At 41.2% G+C, this 12,121-nt stretch overlaps 1 protein-coding gene across 3 annotated transcripts in view; it reads right to left on the reverse strand.

Annotated features, from left to right (window-relative positions):
- The window catches only part of CD86 (CD86 molecule), a 67,337-nt gene that overhangs the window by 17,946 nt on the left and 37,270 nt on the right, over positions 1-12,121 (reverse strand). For all 3 annotated transcript variants that reach the window (XM_003941646.3, XM_074404254.1, XM_003941647.3), the window contains exon 3: positions 2,325-2,660. In XM_003941646.3, coding sequence (XP_003941695.1) covers positions 2,325-2,660 — 336 coding nt within the window. The remainder of the gene's footprint in view (positions 1-2,324; positions 2,661-12,121) is intronic.

Genomic DNA, 12,121 nt, shown 5'->3' on the forward strand with positions numbered 1-12,121 from the left:
TTGGGGCACACCTGGGAGCCTCAGGGTGTCTAAAATGTGGCCTTCAGCCCAAGGTGAGTGCCACATAATAACTTCATGATTATTTTTCAACAGTAGAGTTTGGGGCCATGCTTACTTCTTGCTTATCCAAATCAAGGGGGTGCTCTCTAAGTGACAGGAGGGACATAATTGAGTCACCAAAGATTTATAAGGAAGCCACTATTTCCAGGGAGTATAGTCTTTGGAAGGAAAAGTGGTCTGACTCTAGGGCCCAGGTGTCCCATGGGGCACATTCTAGCTCACCAGATTAAGAGAGCAGAAAGGGATTGAGCTGAATTGTCACCAGGAACTGACAGAGTTCATGCTGGCATGCCATGAGTCATGTCTTTCAGAAATTCAAGCAGGACTGTGGTAAGTGAATGGTTGGGGATTTTGGAATTAGAAATTCAGAACACTGATTTTTGGCATGAGCATCGAAGTGTCTTCATAACATACTCTAAGATGAAGGCCAACTCCAGCTATTTTAGGGAAAAATACATCATCTTGATAAACACAGTGTTTCTCTTGCCTTTGTTTGCCATTCATACTTTTCTGGATGTTCAGGATCACTGGCATGGAGCCGTTAGACCTGTGTCGTGTGCCTTCTGTTAGAAAAAAATCTCTTGCTCTTCTATAGTTACTAGGTAGTTTGCAGGTTCTACAAACTAATTTATAATTTAGTGTATTCTTACTAAAAGGTCTGTCATTTGCATGTCATCTTTGTAAGTTTTGCTATATCAGTGTAGTATTTGAGCACTCTTCTCAGACTTTATGTGATCTATAGAAGGTGAATTGCCAGATCTTACTTAGCTTTATTAACTACATCTGTGATATCACAGGTTGATTAAGTTATAGTTTTTCTAATATACATTAAAACAAATATGACATGGCTTTCAACATGCTTATCGGTATTCCACCTAAAACATTTCCAGTGGTACCTGACCACATTTTGCAAACATGGATTTAGCACGTGATTAACTGTTCCTAAAGCCTTGCAGCCTACTTTGAATCACACAGGGTTCAAAGGGAGCAGCTCTCCATTCTATTTCTATTTTTGCTTCTGTTTTACTCTATGGTTTTAGAATAGGTGTTCATCTGCCCTTTCAAGTTTCATCAAAAATTAACCTGGATCCAGTCATACCACACCTGGGTATTTCCCCTAGAGAAATGAGAACTTATATTCACACAAAAACCTGTACATGAATGTTTACAGCAGCTCTACTCGTAATAGCCCCAAACCAGAAACAACCCAATGTCTTTCACTGAGTTGAATGGTTAAACAATAAAATGCTCCTCAGCAATAAAAAGGGACAAGCTTGATATATGCAATAACTTGGATGAATCTCAAAGGCATGCTAAGCATAAGAAGCCAGTGTTGAAAGATTGCATACATTACGGCTCCACTTGTGTGACATTGTCAAAAAGAAAAAACTATAGGATGCCCAGCAAGGGTTATGAATGCAGACAGAGTATGACTCTATAAAGGGATAGACTGAGGGAAATTTCTAGGGTGATAGAAATGCTGTATGTCCTGTGGCTGTTAGCTAAATCTATATATGATCTATAAAATCAGTAGAACAGTATACCAAAACAAAAAAAGTTAATTTTACTGTGTGATAGTTTTAAAAAATCTGTAGTGACATTTAGGCCTTCTGAGGTCTGCTGAAGTGGAAGAGTGGGTTTGTAAGTTTGTGGTTGAGTTTGTGGTTGTAAGTATGTTTGTTGAGTCTTTTCCTTTCTGTCTACCAGGCTCATGGTTGTGGCAGCAAACAACTCCTAAGCAACCTAGAGGAGGCTGAAGGGAAAATCCAAATGTGTCAACTGTCCCCTTTGCTAGGACCTCCAGGCAAAGATTTAGTAGGTGAAAAAATCTTGGACCCAAGGGAAAAAATGAATGTAAAAGATCTGAGTATGGTTATATATACTTTGTAATGGCCAAATTAACCATGGTTTTTACCCTGAAGTAAACGAATTCAATAGTGAACCAAAACCTCCAATTACCCATGGTTTTTTCCATGGGTAATTAGCCATATTACTTTTGTTCAGTTAGCTCTATTTTTTTTTCCCCAAAGCAGATTTTTGCTAATCCTTCAGAAGCAGACTATAAAAAGTACAAAAGACTTTCAGTTCCCTACTCCCAGACTCCCATCAAATGGACTTCCCAGAAATGGCTGTTCTCTGCTTTCTCACTATAGACCCCCCCTTTTCCCCTGGGCCCCTCAACGCCCACTCCAGTGTTTCTCTAAGTCATTTGCAGTCTCATCTGAGAAGGCTAAGAATCTGAACACACACCATTGACCACATACCCAACACTAACAGGTCGGAATTCATCTGGTGGATGCGAATCATTCCTGTGGGTTTTTTGTGATGAATGATACATCGATACAAGCCCTTGTCCTTGATCTGAAGGTTGTGAAGTCTCAGGCTCCAACTGTCCGGATCAAAACTTGTGCGGCCCATATACTTGGAATGAACGCTGTCAGATTTCTCTTTTCCTAAGTATACCTCGTTCAGAACCAAGTTTTCCTGGTCCTGCCAAAATACTACTAGCTCACTTAGGCTTAGGTTTTGAGAGTTTGCAAACTCGCATGGCAGGTCTGCAGTCTCATTGAAATAAGCTTGAATCTTCAGGGAATCAGCACCTAAAAAGGAAAGTTAAGGATTAGGAAGGGAGAAACGAGATGAAAGGAAAAAAAAAAACCTCCATTTCCCTTTAGACAATACCCAGATACTATCTTATCAGTAGTGATCCTGAAGAACTAGATATTAAGCCCTGGAACTATGCACACATGCCAGGCATCTGGAGATTCGAACCTTTGCCCTTGCTTCACTGATGACTAAATGTGTGGCCTTGTACAAACTGCAATTATGAGCCTCAGTTTTCTCATCTGATTAATGAAGTGATTGGCTAAATGTTCTAAGGGTCTCTCTAGTACTGTGGTTCTGTGAATTTAAATCTCAGGACAGGGGAAACCAGGCAACCCATCCACCCACCTTTCTATAACCTGAATTGTGATTCTCATCATTGTAGCCCTCCCCTCCCTATCCACTTATTCATTGGTCTGCTATGGTGGAAAGATTGCTAATAATGATAATAAATTATAGCCTCCCTTTTATTATACTTCATTAGTTGTAGAATCACATTGACTAACATCTTTGAAATTCAAATAATTCCCTTTGCAGAACTTCCCCCATCGCTACTGCTCCCATGGCCAGCACTCCCAAGGATATCAAATGATTTAGAAATGACTTCAATAGTGAACCAAGGCCTCTATTCTCAGTGACCTCTCTAAGCTCTTTCAGAGATCAGAAAGAGAACTGGGAACATTTGATGGTTGTTTTTGGATTGTGGTGGTCAATGACCATTTAAGGCACATGAGTGAAATGCTGGAAGTGAGTCATAGATGGGCAGGTGAGGATGTGCTTTGGGAGTATTGGGGAAACCCCAGGCACCACAAACTTTTTGCTCTCAGGATGCACTGACCCTGGACAATTTTTACAACTACGGGCATCATGTTGGAAAAGTTCAGAGAAAGGCTTTAGTCCTTGAGGGCACTTTGGGGTTTGTGGGAAGGATGTGGGCCACCCAACTCCTTAAATGTGATTGATCACAGGATTTGTGTAGGACCTTTTCTAGGTTACAGAATTACTTGAGACTTGGCAAAAAAAAAAAAAAAAAAAAAAGTAAGCAGTGGTGGATAAGAAGTATGGGGGTGGAGAGTGGGAAGGCTGTTTCTTACTTAATGTGAAGTTAGATGTCATCTTGGAGAGGAAGTTAGTGTAAGTTCTAAATAAAATCTCATCATTCAGGATTTATGTGAAGGGGTGTTGACATTGAGGAAGAAAGGGAGGAGATGGGTTGATGAGAGATCAGAGGAGTTTCATTTGAAGAGTTCTTGGTGTGGGAGTAATTAAATTGATGTGGTTTCTCTTGAAATAGGGAAGAGAAGAACAAATAACAGTGACTTATCAAATAATAATGTACTTATCAAACTGAACTTTGTACAGAGTGGCCCAGTTAGAACACATAATCAAAGGGTTGGTGGTCGTCTTGAACGCCAAGGGAAGCAGACAGCAGGCATCAGTGGGAGTTTGCACAAATCTGAATCACTCCTATTGCATTACACTCACTAGGACTCTGTGAAGCACTTGAAGAATTAAATGCACCATCTGTAGAGGAGGCATACCTATACTGGAGGGAGAAGGGAAAATCTATATGGGTACCCTGACAGTGAAAGGGAGATCTAAGGAAGATTTAGTGTGTTTGTTGTTACAAGACAAACCTGAGGTTTCTGCATCTTCTTTGCTGAGCTCTTAATGTAATGCAAGAGTGCCACCTACTGTTAAAGCTTACAGCATTGTCTCTGGGAAACGCTGGTTTTGGTCTAACTTGCCATATTACAGAGGACAGATGACCTCATGGAGAAGCTAAACATATAGTTTAAAATGCTGCCAATTAACAGTCGATGTTATGTCATTACTCAGCTGTCAATTGTGCTTTCTGGATCTGGAAATGACTTCATCTTTAGCTTCTTCTGTCTTCTTGATTTACATTTTATTTATTTATTTATTTATTTATTTATTATTTTCCGTGCAGCCTCACAGTATCTTGTTTCCTTCCCATCTACTCTCTCCACTCACAGGCCAGTCCAACTCAACTGACCCAGGCCCCTTCTCCCAAGGATTACAACAACTTTCTCTTCCACTCATCGAGTGCTCCCTTTTTCACCTACCAACTGACAGTGTGATGTATGGACCAATGAGATTCACGTCACCTGTGGGCTGGTCTGAAACACAGAATCTCTGGCCCCACCCAAGGCCTACTGATTCAGAACCTGCATTTTAACAAGAGCTGTAGTTTGAGCAGCTGCTGTAGAGAATCTCTGCCTCTGTCTCCAGAGTGGCTCACAGAAAATAACAGAAAAAAATTTTCTCCATCCATCCCTCCCCAGCCTCCCTCTCCTCCCCATGGGGTGGAAATCACTCTGAAATCCATTCTGAGTGAAACTGAAAGTATTTTGCAATTTATACTCCATAGCACCTCACCAACCACTGGCTCCCATGATCTCACACAGAGCTAGGCATGGGGGATGCTGCTAATCCTCTCTCTGACTAAATGGGGAAAGTTTGGCTCAAGGTCTGTGTTCACCAAGTGGCTTCAGGTCTTCCCTTTTATGACCCCAGACCTCAAGCTGCATAACAACTGAACTCACTGGAACTCCATAGGTGGGTAAGCATTGAGAATCTCTCCCTTCCCCAGCACTTCAGTAAGTCTAGATACAATGGATTGCTATGATGTCAGGAAAATGGCACTCAGGAATCCAGCTAGACCTTCCTAATCAGCTGAAGGAGTTTGTTTCAAAGTATAATTAAGAACTTCCTGAACAATATACTCTACTGTTGGAATACCACTCAAAAAACCGTAGTTTGCTAACCTTATGAAGTCTCTGACCCTACTGGGACTTAGGTCTTCCCTGGCTACTACTGTCAAATGCATACCTTACCTATTTAAGAATTATCTCTTCTTTATATTCCTATGCTTATCTGTACTCAAAAATTTTCCTTCTTTTACTAAACTTCCTCCAAAGTTTACTTGGCCCTCTGGAAGCCTCATTCCATTAATTACTACAAGGAAACTCTCCCACATCTTTAACCTCTTCATTGACTGTTTCCGCTGAGGTTATGATTTCAGTGAAATCTGGCTCTACCCAAAAGAAGCCACTTGCCCCTCCCAGCTACTGTTTGTTTTATCACATGTCATGGGGACTTTGAGCAACACCATCCCCTTTTGAGGTGTCTGCTTCTTTCATTGCTGTTAGTTACTAAATCACTACCCCCCTGCTCAGTGAGGATTTTGGCATTAGATGCAAGGTCTTGCCAACAATCTGGGTGACTTCTTCATGAATGAGTCTAACAACCTTGTCTCAAATTTCTTTGATTTTGTCAACTCCACAGGTCTTCACCCACAGACTATTTCCGCAGCTACCCCCTATCTTCTTATGATATAACCCTGAACCTTTTCACCTGGAGCAGCTCAGTCCCTAGAATCTTAATCTCAATATACTCATCTCTGTCTACAGCCTCCTATTCATCCAGGTTTTGCTCTTGCTTACTCCTACATCTGTTGTTCAACTTCATCAAGACCTCAGATTTATCCAGTGTAGACCCTAAAGTTCAGTGTTTGCCACAAGAACTCTTAGTGATAATGAAAATGCTCTATCTCTGTGCTGAATAATATGATAGCCACCAGCCCCTGTGGCTACTGAGCAATTGATATGTAGATAGTATGACCGAGAAACTGAATTTTTAAATCTTATTTAATTTTAATTAATTGAAATTTAAATAGTCACGTTTGACTAGTGGTTATTATATTGGATAATGCAACAATAGTATGTTTTTGTAATTATTCCTTGTTACAACTTCAGTAAGCATACCCCTTTGTCTCTGTAGAATTTACCCTGGGGACACTCTATTTTGGTCTACATATCTGTTCTTACAATTGAGCAATTGAGCACTTCTGGGGGAAATTATTCAATTGTGCAGACTGGTGACATTACAAATCTGTAGTGTCCAGTCTCACTTCACTTGGCCTCCAGGCTGTTCGCCTGGTTCACCAGTTGCTTCAAACACAAGCCCTCTGCTACTGCTTTTAGTTTCTCTTTCCCTTGGAGTCAAATTCCCTGAAAGAGTAAGTAGCAATTGCAGCCTTCAGTCCCAACCTCCCACCCCCACCTCTCTACTGACAAAGGTCACTGGTGACGTCCCACCATGGCCAAGGCTTGGGCTCTTTTCAGACCTCATCTCATTTGACCAGTCTGTCAAACGTAACAGTGGTGGCAACTCTCATTGAAATGCTCTATTATTTCCCAATCTCTGACTTCCTCATTACTTTTCTCAGATCACTTTTTAATTTTGGTCATCTTGAGTGCAGGCTTTTAGTCTTCTTAATCTCCATACTTTCCCTGGTTTTTCTCCTCTAGTCCCATGGATTCAACTGTCAAGTATAAGCTACTAACTCCCAGGTGCTTATTGCCTGCCCATAATTTTCACTAGAGTTTCCTGTAACCAACTTCCTGCTGGATGCCTCCATCTAGATAGCAACAGGTACTCTCTTCCTCCCCTTCGGCCTTCCTCTCCTCTATCTCAAGGAATGCTTCCCTGTTTAGGAATGATTCCCAGACAACCCTCTTCTGTCTGCAATCATCTAAACCATCTGTATAACCAAGAAGAATCGTCTATATACCCAAAATACCCAAGATAAGCTCTGCATAAGTGTGTCTGATGAGATCTAGAACTACTACAGTCAGAGCTGAACTCCAATATGTTAGGAAAAGCATGGGGGAGACTAATGTAATTGTCTCCTAATTCATCTGCCTGCTTTCTCCTTGTCCCTAAGTCTAGTGTCTCAAGCCTAAATGATCACTTAAAAAATACATCTCCAGTCACTCAATTCTCCTGTTCAGAAGCCTCCAATGCCTTTCCAACGTACTGAAAATTGTATCCAGATCCCTTCCCCTCACACTGAGAACTACATCCAAAGTCCTTCTGCTGGCCTCACAAGACCTCACATAATTGGGTCTCTAGGACCTATGAGACCTCTTTCCCTCACTCTGCCCCAGCCACACCGCCTCCCTTGCCATTCCTCCAAAAGATCACACACTGTGTCTCAAGCCCTCTTCTCATGTTGTTCCCTCTGTCTGGAAGGTTCTTCCTCCAGACAGTCTCACAGTTACTCCTTCACTTCATGTAGGTCTTTCACTAAGTGCTACCTCCCAGGGAGATTTCTCTGACCATTCTATTGAAGATAGCATCCTTGGCACTCTGTCCCTTATGCTGACTTATTTTTTGTTGTGGCACTTATTATGACATAACATGACATGGTATGTTTAGTTATTGTCTGTCTCTCCTGCGAGGTCTGGCTTCTGGTTAAAAACGTATGTGTGATTTTCCAGACCTGAACACAGGCAATTAAAGAGGCTTGATTTGACAAGCCTCGCTGAGGAAGTTGCCCTTTCTTTCCACACCAGACTTGGTGCACAGTCAGTACTTGGTACACAGTCTCTGAAGGGGGCTGCAATCAAGATCTCAGCCTCCCACCAGTTATGCCTTTTCACATACTTGCAATCTTAGTCCAGGCACCCTCGTTCTTAGATCCCTTTATCTGAGGCTCTGCGGTGAGGTCTTCAGGCACCTCTGCTGAAGCCTCCTCGTCATAATGAAGACACTTTTCCCCACTTGGACTCAATACCCAGCACTTCTCCACTCCAGCCTTGAAGACACTGTTCCCCACTCTGACTCAGTACCTAGTACTTTTCCACTGCTAGCCCTGAAGACACTGTTCCCCACTCTGACTCAATACCTTGTACGTTTCCACTCCTAGCCCTCTCACCTTGTTTTACACCATGAATTCTCCCCACCCTTGTATCTCTCTATCTCCAGGTCCATAAAACTGCCAGAACCTTTCATTTGGGGCTTCCTCAACAGTGAGACAATCTCCTAAGTCTGCACTGATTCACCCGATCCTCGACTGATATATCATTCTGTAGAGGGAAATGGAACAGGGAGAGTCTGCCCTTCCTCCCATTTTATATTGATTATACCATTGCAGTAAGAGATTAAAAGCTGAACTATTTCATTTCTGTTTTGCTGCGATAGTTGTCTCCTCTGACACCTGACAACTCAGCTCTCTCTCTCCCAGCTCAGCTGAGCACCTGACATCTCCCATTAGAACAAGCTCCGTGACAGCAGGGGCTTTGTCACTTTTCCTCACTGTGACATTTCCAGTACCTGCAATTGCCCCTTACAAATATAAAGCATTCAATAAGTAATTGTTGACAAAATGAATGGGAAAATCTCAAGAATAACTAGGGAAATGCAATTTAAACTTTAATGAGAAACCATTCTTTTTGCCCATCTGATCGGCACGTATTAAAAAATACTGGTAATACCCAGTACCCATGAGAGTGTTGGGGAAATGGGTGCTCTCATGTACTGCTGGTAAAATTCTAAATTAGTACAACCTTACAACTTTTTTGGAGGACAGTTGGTAATATGCAAGAAAATTAATTATGGGCTTAAGCACTGAATTAGCAATTTATGCTAAAAAAAGATACATATGCACAAAATTAGAGGTATACAGATATTCATTGTTTATAAGAACAATACACTGGATATAAGTTAAATGATTTAACAAATAATATAGATCCATATAAAGGAATGCCATGAGGCTGTGGAACAGAATGCTATAGGGCAGTACACCATTATAACTAAGAGTATGGATTCTGGTAGGCATGAGTACAATCTCAGCTCAACTACTCACTACCTGTGTTACTATGGGCAAATTACTTCACTCCCCTGTGTCTGTTTCCTCTCGTGAAAAACAGGAACAATAATGGTACCTACATCATAGGTTTATTGCGAGGATTAAAAGAATGAATATTTGAGTTAGTATTGGGGTAAATACTGGCTTGTGGTAAGCATTAATTAAGTTACTTTATTTATTTATTTTTAACATTACTAGTAATAACAGAAAACAATGTCTATCGACATAAAATTAATAATTTATAGATAAATTTACTCAAAAAACGGTTTTTAAAGTATATTTAGGATACTCGAAAAATATTTGAAATAACATCAAAAAGTACAAAAAATATAAAACATAAAAATAGGTAGGCCATACCTATAACACCAGCACTTTAAGAAGCTGAGATTACAGAATCACTTAAAAGGAGCTCAGGACCAAGGACTAGCCTGGGCAATGAAGTTAGACCCCAACTCTTAAAAAAAAAAAAAAAAGCTAGCCAGGCATGGTGGCATGCACTTATAGTCCTAGCTATTCAGGTGGCTGAGGCAGAAACAGCTTTTGAGCCTGAGAATTAGAGCCTGCAGTAAACTTTGATGGGACCACTGCACTCTAGCCTGGGTGACAGAGTTTTTTGCTTCCATAAATCTCAACAGCACTTCTGGGGCCAAGATACCAGGTTACATATTTTGGAAATGATATTAAAACTCCCCTATCAAACTCTTGCTCCTGCCAAAAAAAAAAACAGTCTGCTTGCCTTGGGAACCTCTGTTCCCTGCCAATTTTACTCTTGCTCCCAAACAACCCTATACACTTTCTAGTCAGTGATTGTCTTTCACTAAATCAACTTGTCTGATTGCTTATTTTCTCTGGAACCCACTGAAAGCCCTATTAAAACAATCAACTAATTTGGGGGTGAGATACTCCCTACTAGATAACATACACCTAGTGGTGACACCTCAGTTGACCCAAAAGCTTGGGCCCAAGCCCTTCTCATCACAGTGACCAGCCCAGCTCTTATGATCTGGGAGAGAAAGAAGAAAAATGCCCTAGAAAAAAAATTCCAGAAAACACTAAACTGGAACACTGTTTCCCACCAAATTTTCTGATTCTTCACACTGAAAATGAGAAAGCAGAGCTGAAACACTCTATCAAAACTGAGTTCAGGTGTCACTTTTGCCCTTGACTTGCCTCTGATGCTTCTTAGAAACTTCTTAGCTCCTGAGAAGAGTTATCAATATTGAAAGCAACAACCCCACATGGTAACTGTTTAAGTTTTATTGTGGTAAGAAAATAAGTGACTATATACATATATATTTTTGAGACAGAGTTTCACTCTTGTTACCCAAGCTGGAGTGCAATGGCATGATCTCGGCTCACCACAACCTCCACCTCCTGGGTTCAGGCAATTCTCCTGCCTCAGCCTCCTGAGTAGCTGGGATTACAGGCACGCGCCACCATGCCCAGCTAATGTTTTGTATTTTTAGTAGAGACGGGGTTTCACCACATTGACCAGGATGGTCTCGATCTCTTGACCTCGTGATCCACCCGCCTCGGCCTCCCAAAGTGCTAGGATCACAGGCTTGAGCCACCGCGCCCGGCCAGTGACTATATTTTTAGCTGTGCAAATTTAAAGTGGAATAGAAAGCCTATGACAGATTAGAAAACGACATTGCCAATAATTAACATATGATGAAAAGCAACAGCAAATTAGATTCTATTCTTCTTTAAAGAAAGGAAAAAATCAATTTGAATTCTATCTGCCTTTCTTCTCAGAGCACACCTCTTTCTGCTTACTGGGCTGGCGAACAGTGACCTAGCCACAGGGCAGGCATCCAAAGGGAGAAAGGAGCTGCAATTGGCTCAGAAAATCCAGCCCCAAAATGTAGAGCTAAGTAATTCATTTGATGGCGTAGAAATAGCAGTACAGTGAAATAAATCTAATTCACCTTTTCCTCCCTTATATTTTGCGTCCTCTGTCACAGGAATTTGAGGATGCGCTGGATGAACATGGATGAGGCAGAAGCTATATTACCCACCAAAGCTTTCAGGCTCCATGGAAGAAGTCTTACCACTTATGCATGGTTTACCACAAGAGTAGGAGAGGAGTCAAGTGAACAAATACCAAATCTACACTGCTAGGTGTGAATCCAAGCTCTGCCACTTAGTAGCTGTGTTGATCTTGGGTAAATTGCTTAATCTCTCTGGGCTTTAGTGTCCACATCTTAAAAAGGGAAATAATAACAAGACCTAAAGCAGAAAGTTATTGTGAGACCTAAGTAAGTTAATATTCGTGAGGTACTTAGAACAGTACCAGGCACACAGTAAGGGATATATATATATGTACAGTCATGTACTGCACAGCCACATTTTAGTCATATTCAGTGATGGTCCCATAAGATTATAACACCATATTTTTACTGTGTCTTTTCTATGCTTAGATATGTCCAGATATGCAAATACTTACCCTTGTGTTACAACTGCCTACAACATTCAGCACAGTAACATGGTCTGCAGGCTTGTAGCCTAGGAACAACCAGCTGTGCCATGCAGCTTAGGTATGGAGCAGGCTACACCATCTAGTTTTGTGTAGAGACACTCTGATGATTACACAATGACAAAATTGCCTAACAGTGTGTTTCTCAGAACATACCCCTGTTGCTAAACAACTTGTGACTACGTGCATTTATGAAATAAATAAAATAATTCATGTGTGATGGCTCATGCATATAATTCCAGCACTTGGGGAGAATCGCTTGAGTCCAGGTAATCGAAGCCACAGTGAGCTGTGATTGTGACACT

This window comes from Saimiri boliviensis, chromosome 8, assembly GCF_048565385.1.
Source record: "Saimiri boliviensis isolate mSaiBol1 chromosome 8, mSaiBol1.pri, whole genome shotgun sequence".
Lineage (NCBI taxonomy): Eukaryota > Metazoa > Chordata > Mammalia > Primates > Cebidae > Saimiri > Saimiri boliviensis.